The sequence below is a fragment of the Anas platyrhynchos genome, chromosome 4 (assembly GCF_047663525.1).
Source record: "Anas platyrhynchos isolate ZD024472 breed Pekin duck chromosome 4, IASCAAS_PekinDuck_T2T, whole genome shotgun sequence".
Lineage (NCBI taxonomy): Eukaryota > Metazoa > Chordata > Aves > Anseriformes > Anatidae > Anas > Anas platyrhynchos.
The window spans coordinates 27433754-27448455 of record NC_092590.1 but is presented as its reverse complement, the minus strand read 5'-3'; the positions used below and the strand labels follow the sequence as shown (position 1 = coordinate 27448455).

The 14702-nt window shown below is 39.4% G+C and overlaps 1 protein-coding gene and 1 long non-coding RNA gene across 3 annotated transcripts in view; one reads left to right on the top strand and one right to left on the bottom strand.

The window, feature by feature from the left end:
- The window catches only part of GLRA3 (glycine receptor alpha 3), a 92527-nt gene extending 82721 nt beyond the window's left edge, over positions 1-9806 (bottom strand). The window contains exon 1 of one of the 2 annotated variants that reach the window (XM_027456514.3): positions 9437-9806. In XM_027456514.3, the coding sequence (XP_027312315.1) occupies positions 9437-9507 (71 nt within the window). In that variant the 5' untranslated portion in view covers positions 9508-9806. The remainder of the gene's footprint in view (positions 1-9436) is intronic. The other variant, XM_027456515.3, reaches the window with a different exon arrangement.
- LOC140002334 (uncharacterized) lies at positions 2031-4105 on the top strand. Its single transcript, XR_011808701.1, has 3 exons — positions 2031-2191; positions 2473-2537; positions 3834-4105. It is a non-coding gene; the product is annotated as an uncharacterized lncRNA (long non-coding RNA).
- Positions 9807-14702: the final 4896 nt, after the last annotated feature.

The following is a 14702-nucleotide window of genomic DNA, read 5'->3' as shown; positions in this document are numbered from 1 at the left end:
AACTCTACCATTTCATGGTCACTCTGCCCAAGACAGTTTCCAACCACCACATCTCCCACCAGTCCTTCTCTGTTTGTGAAGAGAAGGTCTAGCGGTGCACTTCCCCTGGTAGGCTCACTAACCAGCTGTATCAGGAAGCCATCTTCCACGCTCTCCAGAAACCTCCTAGACTGCTTTCTCTGGGCTGTGTTTGTGCTTCCAGGATATATCTGGGAAGCTGAAGTCCCCCACGAGAACAAGCGCTGACGATTTCACAACTTTTGTCAGCTTCCTGTAGAACTCCTCATCAGTCTCCTCATCCTGGTTTGGCAGTCTATAAAAGACCCCCACCAGGATGCTTGCCTTGTTGGCCTTCCTGCTGATCCTAACCCATAGGGATTCAACCTTATCATTCACAGCCTCAAGTTCCGTGAAATCGAAACTCTCTCTGGTATAGAGAACGACACCACCACCCCTTCCATGCTGCCTGTCCCTTCTGAAGAGCCTATAGCCAGACATTGCAGCACTCCAGTCATGAGAGTGGTCCCACCACATTTCCATGAGGGCAACCAAGTCGTAGCCTGCCTGCCACACAATGCCTTCCAGCTCCTCCTGTTTGTTACCCATGCTGCGTGCATTAGTGTAGATGCACTTCAGCTGGGTCATTGCCTTCTCTCCCAGCCTTGCCATTGTTACCCCTGGCACAGCTCTAACAAGCCTTGTTTCAGCCCCATCCCCCTTCTCACCTAGTTTAAAGCCCTCTCAATGAGCCCCACCAGCTCCTGGCCCAGGATCCATTTTCCCCTTAGAGACAGGGACCTGTCTGTGGCCATCAGGCCGGGTGCTGAGTAAAGTGCCCCATGGTCAAAAATAAATAAATAAATAAAATAAAATAAAATAAAAAATTTCTGTGCTGGCACCAGCCTCTGAGCCACGTCTTTATCAGGTGGGCTTTCCGTGTCCTCTCTGTACCCCTCCCTGCCACCATAGGGATGAACGAAAACACCACCTGTGCTCCCGCTCCATCCACTAACTGTCCCAGTCCCCTAAAGTCCCGTTTGATGGTCTTCAGGCTTCTCTCTGCAATGTCATTACTGCCAGCCTGGACTACTAAAAGAGGATAATAGTCAGAGGAGCAAACCAGGTTGGGAAGTTTTCTGGCAATGTCCCTGACCCTGGCCCCAGGGAGGCAGCAGACTTCCCTACGGGTAGGGTCAGGCCGACAAATAGGGCCCTCTGTTCCCTTGAGAAGGGAGTCGCCCACAACAATCACCCTTCTTTCTGTCCTAGTGGAGGCAGTCCTGAGGTGTGGAGTCCACTTCCTCGTCCTAGGCATCCTCCTGGGAAGACTTTCTACCTCTTCCTCAGCTACCGGTCTTCTCAAGCTGCAGGGCCTGGGAAGGTGGGGCTGGGCATCGCCTGCAATGTCGAGCAGGGACGTGTCTCCATTCCTCCTCAACTCCTAGGTCCCCTGCCTCTGCCTGACAGCAACAGGGCAGGGGGTCCACCCCCATTTGGGGTGTCTCACCCCGGGGTCTGTCCTTCAGGCAGCGCAGGGAGTTGCTCCACCAGTCTATCTCCCACTCACAATCCCTGATATCGCTCAACCTCTCGACCTCCTCCTTGAGTTCTGCCACGAGGTGGACCAGGTCATCCACCTGCTCGCACCTCACGCACACAGTCTCTTTGCCCCCTGCAGGTGGTAGCAACAGGCTCAGGCACTCCCTGCACTCAGAGACCTGAACTGCCGCAGTTTTGAGCGGGCAGTCGGTCTGGGTGTGTACAGACTTCCTGGAGAGCACACTGTGCCTGGTGTACACCATTGCAGCTGAGCTAGCGGTAGACCGCCGTTAGAGGAGGTGTTCGTATGGGCGGGGGGGGGAGCGCTCTGCCCTTCCTGCTCACCCTGCCTGCACGAACTGCCGCGCCTCTCCCTTCTGACGCACCACGCCCTGTTTGCCTGGTCGTCGTGCTCTTGGTCGTGCGTGCTCCCTAGGGGCAGCTTATGAAGGGCCGGGGAGGGGGTGCTGCTGGCTCTACCTACGCCTCGTTCTCGCCTCATTCACCGCTCTCACGAGGGCTGCCGGGCCCTGGCGGCTCCCTCGAGTGACCTCGGTGCCGGAAAAATTAGCGCTGCCTGTCTGATCCCCCACTCCGCTGCAGAACGCATCTGCCCCAGAGCCGATACATGCATTTTCTTACGCAGAAAGTGGTGTTTTAAATTCCCCTTACATACATGATTTGTCTTTGCTATACTAGTATTGTTTATGCCATGTATCCAGCACCCCCTTTATTGTCATGTCAATTTTCCTAGCTTCATTTAAACAAATTGAAATATTCCGGATAAAGATAAAATAATGACCAGATATGCTTTGGTTTTTATTATGTGCAAGACACTTCATCTCTTGAAAGAATAACCACTGTTGAAAAGGATGAAAAAGGCCATTACTTAGAGAATCCAAACAAATACACTTGTGTTCATGTTGATTATAGATGCAAATTCGAGTACCCTTGCATTCACCTCTGCGCAGGAACAGCAAAAATAATTGAAAACCTAGGTAAGTTTTTAGAATATATTTGCACAGTGATAGAATTTTTGGGATAAGTTTTAAAGGTAAAATTTTAACCCATATATTGAGAAACCGGGTGTAAATAGCTCCTTTAATTCAACTTCTCTGTTGTACTGTTCCTTTTGTAATCATATATTACTGTCTCAAGTGGGTGCATTTTGTATTCATTTTGTGTAGTAAAAAAATGTAATATTTTCAAAACAACAGAGAATCTGTCTTCAATGTGTAAGAGCTGAACATAAACAGAACTTCTGATCAATATGCACTTAAAAAAAAAAAAAAAAGAAAAAAGAAAAAAAAATTTGAGTTTGCATAAAGCATTTTCTCTTCCAGGTGAAGCAATGAAATAAAACCAAAAAACATAGACTTCACCCCACCCACTGTTCCTCTCCACCCCCAACCCTTAAAAAAAAAAAAAAAAAAAAAAAAAAAGTCTTTTAAGTCTTTTATGTTTTATGGGATGTAATCCAGATGGGATGTTGAAATTTACTTACTTTGATTTTAGTTCTAAAATTGCTAAATGCATCTGACCTGATAGCACCAGGGAAAACATTGCTCAGAACCACATCTCTTCGTGGAGGCATTATATAAATACTTAGACACAGAATTAACATAAATCTTAAAATACTGCAGTTACTAATAATTTAGCTGTGCAAAGTCTGTGCTTTACTTTACATGACTACTGTTGAAGTGAACCACTGCACACCCTGATCGTGTAAAAACTGTGCAACGGGCTAACACAGCGATGCAGCCCAAAGAGTACCCTGTTGGGCTAATACACTGAGGGTAGCACTACACTTGGGACACTATTACAGTGTCCTAGCTACCTTCCTTAAGTCAGTATTCAGTGATTACAAGGTTGTCAAAGAGCTTTCATGTTGGTTCTGTGGCTTTACATGATGCCAGCGTATTCTCATGTAATACTGGTGGATTAGGATGGGATTTTTTATGGGCAGTCTTTCTAGGATCTGAAGTTATAGAGGTATTATATTGTATGTTACATGTTTTGTATATGTTGTATATAGCACATGTTATATAGAGATTTGCTTAGTATAAGTATCTATTCATATAGCTAGATAAGGAGAGCTCACAAAACAAGTGTTTTGTTTTGTTTTGTTTTATTTCTTTCCTAAAAGGCAGTTAAAATAGTTTTGCTTCAAAGAAGCATGGTAAGTCACAACTGATTTCATAATTTTTATTTTTGCCCTCAAAACTCTTTAAAAAACAACAACTTACTATCGCTGGCAAGTTTCCACTTTGTGACATTTGTTTTTACTTATCTAGTAGGACACCCTTAGCCAGCAGATATGTTGCTAACAAAACTGGAAGTTCATTGAAGTGGACCAAGTATTTCTCTTGAATAATGTTGGAGCAACTTATGAAAGAGCTGACTGGAAGAGTGACAACAAAATATATCCTTTTACTCTTTTATTAATATATTTTACTCTTTTATTAATATATTAACATGCTATTTTTGTACTTTTTTCCTTTCTACTATCACTATTTAGCATTTATATTGGCACAGCACCTGAAGACATCAGTTAGGAAGGATCCTAATGCTTCTGAAGCCACAAAGAGTAATAGGATATATTCACTGCTGGGGAAAAATAAATAAATAAATAAATAAATAAAGTACAGTCTCAAATATTTTTGCCTTCTTTCCTCTTCATGTTATTGAAGACTCTTCTTCCTAATGTTCTTCTCATTCTCATGCTTTGGTCCTGCATTCTTGTTACACAGTTTCTGGCTGTGTCTTTTCATGTTTCTTGAGATGATCCATTTTTGCTGTTAGCTGATACTTGTCCTCAAGAAGGTGCCTTTTACTCAATCTGTTCACAATACCTATATATCAGTGACAGTAAAAAGACTTCTTTTTAGTTTCTGTCTGTTTTTACTGATTCTTCCAATAAACATCATAAAGATCTGTAGGAAAAGCAGATGCAAAAAGAAGATGCAATACCACACAGAAGGGTTCTTCATTGCTTGCTACTTGAGAAAAGCTGATTTACTGGAATCATTCCCTATAGGTATTATTACATAACAGTCAGTAACGTAATTTTAAGCTTATATTCTAAATCTGCTAAAATAAGAAGCTCTAATCTTATAAAAATGTTCATTTTCTCTAATTGTCACACTAGGATAGCTGGACAAGACTAATTTGATGGAGGAGCTATTACATTTTTCATCATAGAGAAGCACAACAGTCATCTCAAAATATTTCTGTCTTTCAGTAGTTGTTAGCATCATTTGGCTAGAAATGAACTAGGAGAGGCTGGAAAGTAAGAAAATGTCACTAGTACAATAAGAATTGAAAGACTTGTTCTTAATTGAAACTGCTTTGTTATTCAATTTTATTTTCTTATAGCTTATTGTATTATAACTCAAAGCTCTGTGCATTATTTCTTTCTCAATGTTATTAACATGGTAGTCATTTAGGAAAATAACTGTTTTCTTATAGAAATAAAGAATAGATAGTAAAACTGCTGATCAAATTCATACTAGTAATAAAACTCATATTTGGTTCAAAGAGATTTCAGTGTTTTTACTGGTATATTTGAAATATGAGAGAATTTGATTTCTGTCGTCTTGCTCCCCCACAAAAAAGCCCTTTATTTTTGTCCTATTTTTTGGAAATTACAGTGCCTGGTTATGGGTACATCTTTCAAGGGAACCCCAGTGTTCTCTTCCTGACATTTTATAAGGGCCCTTAGCACATTTCCTTGATCCCAGGGGCCTGGCTGGGCTCAGTGCCAGCTCTAATAGTGCAGCAGCCCAGCTTTGAAGCAGAGCTGTTTGACAAAAGCTGTGCAAAATCTCAGCAGGGGCTCACCCCTTTCTCTCAGAAGCTGTTTATTTCTCTCCTCCTTCTCCTTCTCCTTCTCCTTCTCCTTCTCCTTCTCCTTCTCCTTCTCCTTCTCCTTCTCCTTCTCCTTCTCCTTCTTCTTCTCCTTCTTGTCCTTCTCCTTCTTGTCCTTCTCCTTCTTCTTTCTCCTCTTCTTTTCCTTTTCCTTTCTCTCTCTCTCTCTCTTTTTTTTTTTTTTTTCCTTTCCTTTTTTCCCCATCAGGAATGCTGGAGAATAGTTGTTGTCTCTGCCTGAACTACAGTGCAGGTGCACCTGCACCCAGCCTTGTACCTTCCTAATTCTGGTCCTGAACCTGATCTACTGACCTGACTTTCTGCCTTGACCTCAAACCTACCACATTATTATGGACTAGGCTCAGCAATCTGAACTTTTTTTTGGACAGGATTTACTCTGTTCTAGTTCTAGGTTGTGTGGGACTGCAAGCCTTGTTAGTAGAATTCTACTCCTGCCTTCCTTCTAGTGAGTCTGAATTCCCAGATCACTTTCCCTTTCTCTGTCTGCTCCCTGACACACATCAGGTCTTTTTCATTAGAATCTGGAGTCTGTTTACTGATTCATCCCACAGAAACTTTTCAAATTGAGTCAGGGCTGCTAAGGAAAATGTTGTGCCTCATTGCCCTTGGCTTGAATTACTACATTTTTGTTCACCCACTATTTTATTGACATCCTGATTTTATCAAAGACTTTTATTTCTTGAATAGTATTGTAGATATAATTCTTGACATCTTAATAAGCTGCTGAAGTCTCATCAGAACACCTGGAAAACTTTATTTTCAAATATGTTTGTTATGACAACACAAATTTAATGATTTTTAGCTGTTGTTTCTTTCTCTTTCATTACTTGTATCAGAGGAACTGATGCTGGCTTAACAGAAATTGACTTTTGGATCTTAAAGCTACTCATCTGAAATCGATTTGTAATGCAATGCAAGAATAATTTCAAAATCAGTTAACTGTGTTGTGAGCACAGACATATCCCAGAGTTAGAGAATGGAGATTCTTTTTTTTTTTTTTTTTTTTTTTTTTTTTTTTTGTCCCCACAAGAATATGGCTTCTAAGTACAATTAGCTGTCTCTGTTTTCTTCCAATATAAGGCCAATGGGGCAACGAACAGAACAAGGAAAGAGGCAATAATTTAATCATAGGATGATTCTTGGTCTCTGCTAACATAGTTACCTAAAAATATCCTAAAGAGACAATCTATTCTGCATTTCCATAGTGCTACCGACCTTTCCTATGTGCTTTCCCCAAACATAGGTCTATATAACAAAATGCATACGCTATTCTCTTTAAGTAGAAAGCAAATTCTCTGGCAAATCCCTGACAAAGTAATTCTAAGAGAGCTGTATTGGTGCCAATGCAAGTTTGAGAGCTGTCATAAAATTGTTTGACTCACAAATATGATCTTTATCATAAATGATTCACAAATACTATCCTTCTGTAAATCTACAAACATGATCTTGCTCTTGGCATGACCTCTTGGAATCCAAGCAAATAGAGAGGAATTTACCTTACCAGCATATTACTTTAAAGAAAACTCAGAGGAATATTCTGTCTTTGAGATAATGATGACATGATGACATCAAACTCTAGCTTGGAAATGCTTTCTTTTTTTCTTTTTTCTTTTTTTTTTTTTTTTTTCTTGTTTGGAAGTGAATTAATTATTTTTCAGGCTCATTTCCTTCCCCCCCCCCCCCCCCCAGGTTTTTACCCCACTTCTTAACATAGCACTCATTAATATAGTCAGTGACAGTCATTAATATATAATATATATTATAGTGTATATATATATACACTATATATAAATGTAGTATATATATACAGTAGTATATAGTATAGTATATATATGTAGCATATATATATATATTATAGTCTCAGCCATTAATATATAATATTTTTTAATTTGAGGTCTGATGACCAGTTCTCAATACAACAAGTTCTCCCAGTTCTCAAATACAACACTGAAAACATAATGGACTACTATGTCCTTAAATGCTTGTTTTTCCTGTGTAAAATATATTATTGTATTATCAATAAATATTTTATTAATCTAAGACAATATTATGAAGTATTATTAGTGATGTTTTCTCTTCAATGTCTTTCAGAAATCAAATTAATGACTAGATCCTACAATGGCCAGTATACATTTTGTTTCAGTCATTTCAATTTGAAAAACCTTTAAATACGGGATGGAAATTAATTATTAAAAAAAAAAAGAAAGAAAAAAAAGAAAATCAATTGCAGTTTTCTCTTGTGAAGCATGTAAAACCAGAGACCTTGCTCACTAAATAGAATGCCCTTAATTTTGTAACCTATATTGATAAGAAACCTTTTTGTTTTCATTTGACCTATACTGAAAATAAAGCTAAACAACTATAGTTGTTTATGCTCACAGGCATAGTATTTAGACAATCACTTTAGTCAGCTTCATGGCTGTTGGACAAGAAAGTTTTTCCTCTAAGGTTTTATCAGTCTTCTTACACAGCTTTGAGTGCTTGTTAATGAAGGGGAGGGAAGTTTCAATGTTGCACAGTATTAGAGAAGATATATTGTTTTGTTTTGATTTTTTCTACAGTGTTTAAACAAGTTAAAAACTTAAGACCAGGTTGCTTCCAGAAATTGCTGGCATGTTCATCTTTTCACTGAGGATATTAAATAGGTGCTAAGGCTGGGAGCTTGTGTCATACAGGGAGTGGAATCAGTGTTCTACTGTTCCCTGTCCCCTTTACTCTGATGTAAATCACAAGGCTTAAGTTGGAAGAGAACTGGAAATAATGGCTCCAAGAAGCTTGGGAATCCTGCAGCTTTTAATGTTTAATGATTTTCTTTTTTTTTTTTTTTTTTTTTTGTACACTTTTTCAATTTCAAAGCAAGCTGTCTTGGGCATGGAAGATACTCCTATGGGTCTCAGTGAACTCACTCAGCTTTCTTGGGTTGTACTTCAGACCACCAGCAGTCTCTATATTGTGATATATTCCAAGCAGCTTTCTGAGGTCTTTCTCAGACACTATATGCAAGATAGTTCTACAGCTTTGCACGGAGTAACCATGGTCATTTTGAGAAAATGATAATTGAAGAGCAGCAGGTTATCATAGTACAACAGGTTTTATCAACATTGAACAAAATTTGAATTTATGCAAAATAAGATGCTTGTATACATTTTGAAACAAACGTTAGTCCAGAATTATCTGAGGTGAAATACCTGTATACCTTCTAAAACTTTTACACTTTTTTAACCTTAAAAAAAAAAAAAAAAAAAAAAAAAGAAAGCTTTTATTATTAACCGAACAATTAAAGATTTTTAGGATTAAGGATTAATCATTCAATAGTAGGATGGGATGGATGGGATTTAAATAATATACCAAAGAGAAATATATGCTATAAGTACATTAAAATAAAGTTATAATATCACATTATTGCTCACCTTGCATACACTACACAAGGGTTTGGGGGTTTGGTCATCTACACACTACACAAGGGTTTGGTCATCTACACTTAACATAAAATATTTGATGCAACTGGAGAATTTAAACTGTCATATACATGCATTTACTCTTTCCACACGAAGTTGATTAATCTCATACCATGTGATCCAGATTCTTAAAATCTCTATCTTTTGGCACAATTACAATAAAAACATATTAGAAACTGTTTACATTACACATGTAGATACAAAACAGATCATTAATCTAACTTCAAAAAGAAAGAAAAGATTTGCTTTGAAAAGAAAGAAAAGATTTGCTTTGAACCTGTGAGCTCACAGGTGCTCACAGGTGATAACATTCCCAGATCAAAAAGCAGGTGAGCAGGTATCACCTAGCCCTCCATTCCCCGAACGCGACCCCAGATTCAAGGCGATGCACTGTTACGAAGTCATTCGCGAGGCGCGGACCCCACGCGTGCGGTGTCCGTGCCCAGAGCCCTGCTGCCGAGGGACGGCAGCGACCGCGGCGGCTCATTCCCCGCGCGAGGAGAACGGACGGCGGGCAGGCACGGCGCCCTGCCCTCGGAAAACCACCTCACCTGAGCAGAACCGCGGCTTCCCACAGGTAAAACCCAGAGACGACCGCGCGGAGGTACCGCGGCCGGATCATGCTGCCGAAGGAGGCGCTCAGAATCGGCTCAGCACCCTGGAGAGCTCCGGTGGCTCCGCTCCCGCCGCCCGCCTGCCGCCCGCCGGGCCCCGCCGCCCCGCATGGCAGCCGGGCGGGACGGAGCCTAATCCCCGCCGCGGCGGCGGGCGGCGGCCGGAGCCCACCTCCCCACCCGCCTGCCCCCGGCTCCTGCCAGCAGCCGGCACCCCGCCGCCGGCCGCATCCCGGGCGCGGGGGGCGCCACGGATCCTGCGGCGGCGGCGGTGGTGGTGGTGGTGGCGGCGGGGGGGCGGGCGCGGAGGGCAGGGCGGGGGGCGGCCCTCGCCCCCTCTCTGCAGCGCAACGCAGCTCCCTGCAGTGGGAGCAGGGGGGGATGGCGGCGGGCAGGGTGCTGCCCCCGCTGGGGCAGATGGCCCCGCCGCGGGAGAGAGAGCCAGGGGGAATCCAAAGGGGTGGAGGGCTCTGGAGGTTCGGGGCTGGGTGGTGCCGTGCGTCTTCTGAGGAAAGGGAGGGGACGAAGGATCTCTGTTTCAGTCTCTTTTTGCAAGTACGGTGCCGATGGACGCGGGAAGAGTATCCTGTTCTATTCTACTTGTTACGTTAGAAAAGGGAGATGATCTAGTAACATAAAACAGACCAACAGGCACACCCAAACCGAGAAAGTCTGAACGTCCCACTGGAGAGGAGAGTGAAAGGGATCTGGGAAGGAATGGGGGAAAGAACGTTGCAAGAGGGGGACAGGAAAGTTAATGCTGGGGAAAAAGGGGGGGAGGACCATAGCATGAGTAAGTTTACAAGTACAGGTGGAAAGTGAGGTGGTTACAGTTACTGTTAGAGAAACCAAAAATAAAAGTTCACTGAAGTCAGGAGGTGCTTGCATTAGAAAAGGGTAAGGATTTATGAGCTGGTACTGAGAACTTCTGTGTGAGAAAATCTGTCTGTCCAGAAAAGAAGATGAAAGATGTATGAAGAAGGGTTATATCTGAACTGGGACAGATGAGGAAAATATGCCTGAGACTGTGGAATGGGAACACTCTCTCTGAGCCTAAAAGACAATGTTTTTTAATGAGGAGCCTTTGAACAGCATGTCTGGGAGAATCAATGGAAGGAGAAATCTGGGAACAGTTTAGGGATGGCTCTCTGCATATGTGAAATGTATCTGCCTGGGCATATCCTCCTCTCTGTCTGCCTAAGTATAATATACTGGCTTGCTTTTTCCTGTAGTCACTGATTGGTATTAGACAGCAGCTGATGTCCTTCTGCAGCCCCACTACTTGCACAGATTCATAGGTGACCATATTACTATCTCAGGCCAGAGTCTTATTTAAACTATTAAAAAGCCACAGGAAGCTCAGGGGCTGAAGAAAGAGGGAGAATGTGGGGAAAAACAAACAAACAAAAGCTAAAATTCATCAAGAAGAAGAAGTGGAATAAAATAAACTGAAATTTAACAGAAGTACAAGCTAGAAATAAAATAAACTCATTTCAGAAGACAGAAACACAGGGTGAAGTGTAGAAAAAAATTTTAACACAGAATATATATCTAAAAAGAAGGTCACCATGTAGACGAGATGAAATAAAGCATAAGAAACAGGTGGTTGATTTTTTTTTCTTTATTTCTAAGAACAGACTGTGTGTTAGAAATAGGGAATTGCAAGCTCCACCTCCTGGAATATTGCCTTTTTTTTTTTTTTTTTTCCCCTTCAAAAAAATCCCACCTGTAGCTTTTGTCTGTGTTCTTTGTCTGTCTTAATTTATGTTTTCTATTTTCCCTATATCATTATTTTTCAAGTCTCTTCTTCAAGGTTGTTCAGCAGGCATCCATCACTAAATAACTCTTACCTCCTTTTAGATCCAGTTTCGCTTTCTTTGTTGATACCTACCAAATATATGGCTAAAGAATATTCTAGAACATCACTAATCTATTTCCTCTGTTCCCTGAGCATTTTTTTTTTTTAAGTAATGATTCCATACTCTCTGCATTCAGTACTCTTAAGTTTCTCTGCCCATTTTGCAAAAAAAATTATCTTTTTCTTCTTGTTCTTACCCTCACCTGGGATGACAACAATAAGCATGAAAAGAACCTGTTCACACCCTTAACTGGAAACACAGTAGGGAACAAATCTAAGAATGCCTCTATTTGCTCAAGGACAGTCTGTCAAAGCAAGTGTTCTACTGGATTAGTGTAGAGTACTTCCTTTGTATGTTCAGAACTGCTGATTCTTATCTTTCTCCTTAAAATAAGCATTTCATGGGACTGCTTCTGAAGGCACCATTGTGTATTGTGTACTTCAACAGTGATTTGGTCTTGCATTTCAATCATTTGCATTAAAGCAAGAGAGATTTTCTTACAATGTTAGTAGTGCCACTAGCATGGATTCTCCATTTTACCAATAAGAACAGTTCTATTAATTATAAATATAACCTGTAGTTTGGATATGCTGAGTTCAAACTTCCTGAAATCTCTGTGGGGAAAAAAAAACAACATACACTTGCTTGTGCTTTACATAGCAACTACTCTGTTGAATCATTTTGTTCTGATAAATACAAATACTGTTTTCAAGCTTTTGAAAATTATGACATAAGTAGTGATGAATAGTAAAATACTCTTCTGTATGAATTCAAACAGTTCTCCATGAGAGTTCCAGTTCAACAAAAAACATACTATTGACTTTAATGAGATTAGAAACATAGAAGTGTACTTAGTATTTAATCACAAGCTTTGATAAAATATTCTCTAATTGCTTTAAGTATTTTAACTCACTTTTGTTTTAATTACCATCTCTTTATCCTTGCCATATTACTACTGGAATAAATTACTTACCTGCTTTACTTACTAACAGTAGGTAAAACTGAAAAAATGGCTATGTCCAATATTTAGAAGACTTTTATGGTATCTCTTGATACTTCTGTTAGGTATATATCATATACCTTATATACCTGGATAAAAACATTTTAAGATATTGCTCAGTTCACAACATGATAGATGCAATGTATGTATATACTATGTAATTATTTATGCATTTATGTAATTATTTATGTATTTATGTATTATGTAATTACATAATTTATGTTTGGTAGTACTAGAAGTTAATCAAAATATGTTCCTTACAAATGGAAAACACTAGTATGTCAAAATAAAAAGTTTTCACCAAAATGTGTTGGTTTATGATGACCTCTAATTCTCCTTACAGACAGCAAGGTATATAACTATTTTTTCTCTGTATTTAGGTACATTTTAAAGTAAACCATTTATATTTATAAACTTGAGGTATATTCAGAAAGGATACCCTGGAAGTCAGAGATGCTTTAAGGTTGCTGGATAGAAATGATCCTGATGTGGATTTTACCAGTAGGCTTGTGTTGCTGTTGTTGTTGTTTATTATTATTTTTTTTTTCTTTTCCCCAGAGATGGGAATACTTGAAAAACTTTGTGTATTTGCAGTTAGCAAGACATAAACACAGGTCAGCTTTGTAGAATTTCTCACTCTAATAACATGCAACTGAATGCAAGATCATGCAGCTACTCAACATTAATCATACAGAGAAGCCAATGTGCAGCTATAGACTGAAGGATTACAGAATGTACTTTTTTTGGTGTGACAGAGTCCTTGTGGAATATTAAGACAAAATAATAGTAGTACTAATCATCAGAAAATATTATTATTATATTAGCGTGCCCGTTCCTGGAACATGTTAAGATCTGATATATTTAAATAATCATTTTATAAGGAGGCTGCTGACAAATTTGAAAGTTTTCTGAAAAGAGCTAAAAGAACATTACATTTTGGAATATATTTCTCAAGTAAGATTAAAGCAGTTTACCCTGTTAAAGCCAGACACTTTTAGAAGCATCTTTTTACCCCTACATGATGGAAAAAGATTGTGAGGTGAAGGTAATTTTTTAAATGAAAAAAGTTAGCAAGGCTGGAACCTGATACAAGATAAATTCAGATTATTATTATTTTTTTAATACTACCTTGGAGGAATGAAAAGATTGAGACAACTAAAAAGGAAGCAGAACTGGTCACCATTTAAAATCTTTTAATGTAGGTCAACCATAAGTTCTGGGTTTGATCCAGAAGCCACTGGGTAATATTTGATGAGCATTGTGATTCAGAACTTCAACCCAAATGATGGTTCAAGTTTTGAAACATAAATTTATAAAATCAAAATGTCTTGTCACGATATATTGAACTACAAATTTAAAGGTATTTAAGTTCTTATGAAAGCAATACATTGACTTTACAAACACTGTACCAGCTTCCAACCTGGCAACATTGAAATGTAAAAAGGAGCAAAATCTCATGTAAGTAGTCTTTACCACATTTGTATTGCCAGTTTGTACATTCCAGCATTTTAAGAGGGTGTTATAATGGGATATGACATCACTGTAGTTTTAGATCCTGGTTTTACTGAGACATGTTTGATTATGTTAATTAATCTGGCTTTCTCAGTACACAGGATTCCCTGGGATGTAACTCATTCAAGTGTGAAACCCTAGAGGCTTTGACCTATTATTAAACACAAAACTACAAATAGAATATTTTTTTGTTGTTGTTTATTTATTTATTTGTTTGTTTTCTGCTTAGCAGAATCCTAAAATAGAAAGGCCAGCTTTAAACTTTCAGAATAACAGTCACTAAAAATAAGAAAAAATGTAGTTGTTTGGTGTACCTCAATAAGCAACAGAAGACATAGCAACATATTCTAGTATCTGAAAATGAAATAGATAGTCTGAATAGGTGCATTTGCCAGTTTTCTCTGCAAGAAATTTGCTTGTGCTTACCACAAGGTTGGAACATAACATTCTTCAAAATGTATTAGCTCAAAAGCCAGTCTTGGGGTAACATTTTAGTTACCACAAGATATATTCTTTAGTCTAGTTTGACTAACTGTTGGCTGTTGCATTTAACTTCAGGATATGTACAAAGTCATTTTTGTTACCTCATGGTTAATTAAATAATTATATTAAATAAACTAAGTAAATAAAGCTAAATTCAGATATTTTTTTCTTAAGCACCTTCTGTCTAAACCTTAATTCTCTGGTGCAGGTGGAGTTCCCTGGTCCCAGTAGCAACTGATGTTCTTCTGTCCATCATGCTCTTCAGATCTGTGCTAAACAGAGAGATATGAGATAAGAGAATCTAATCTTGGGGGGGATTACAGAAGTAACAGAAATCAAAATGTAGATC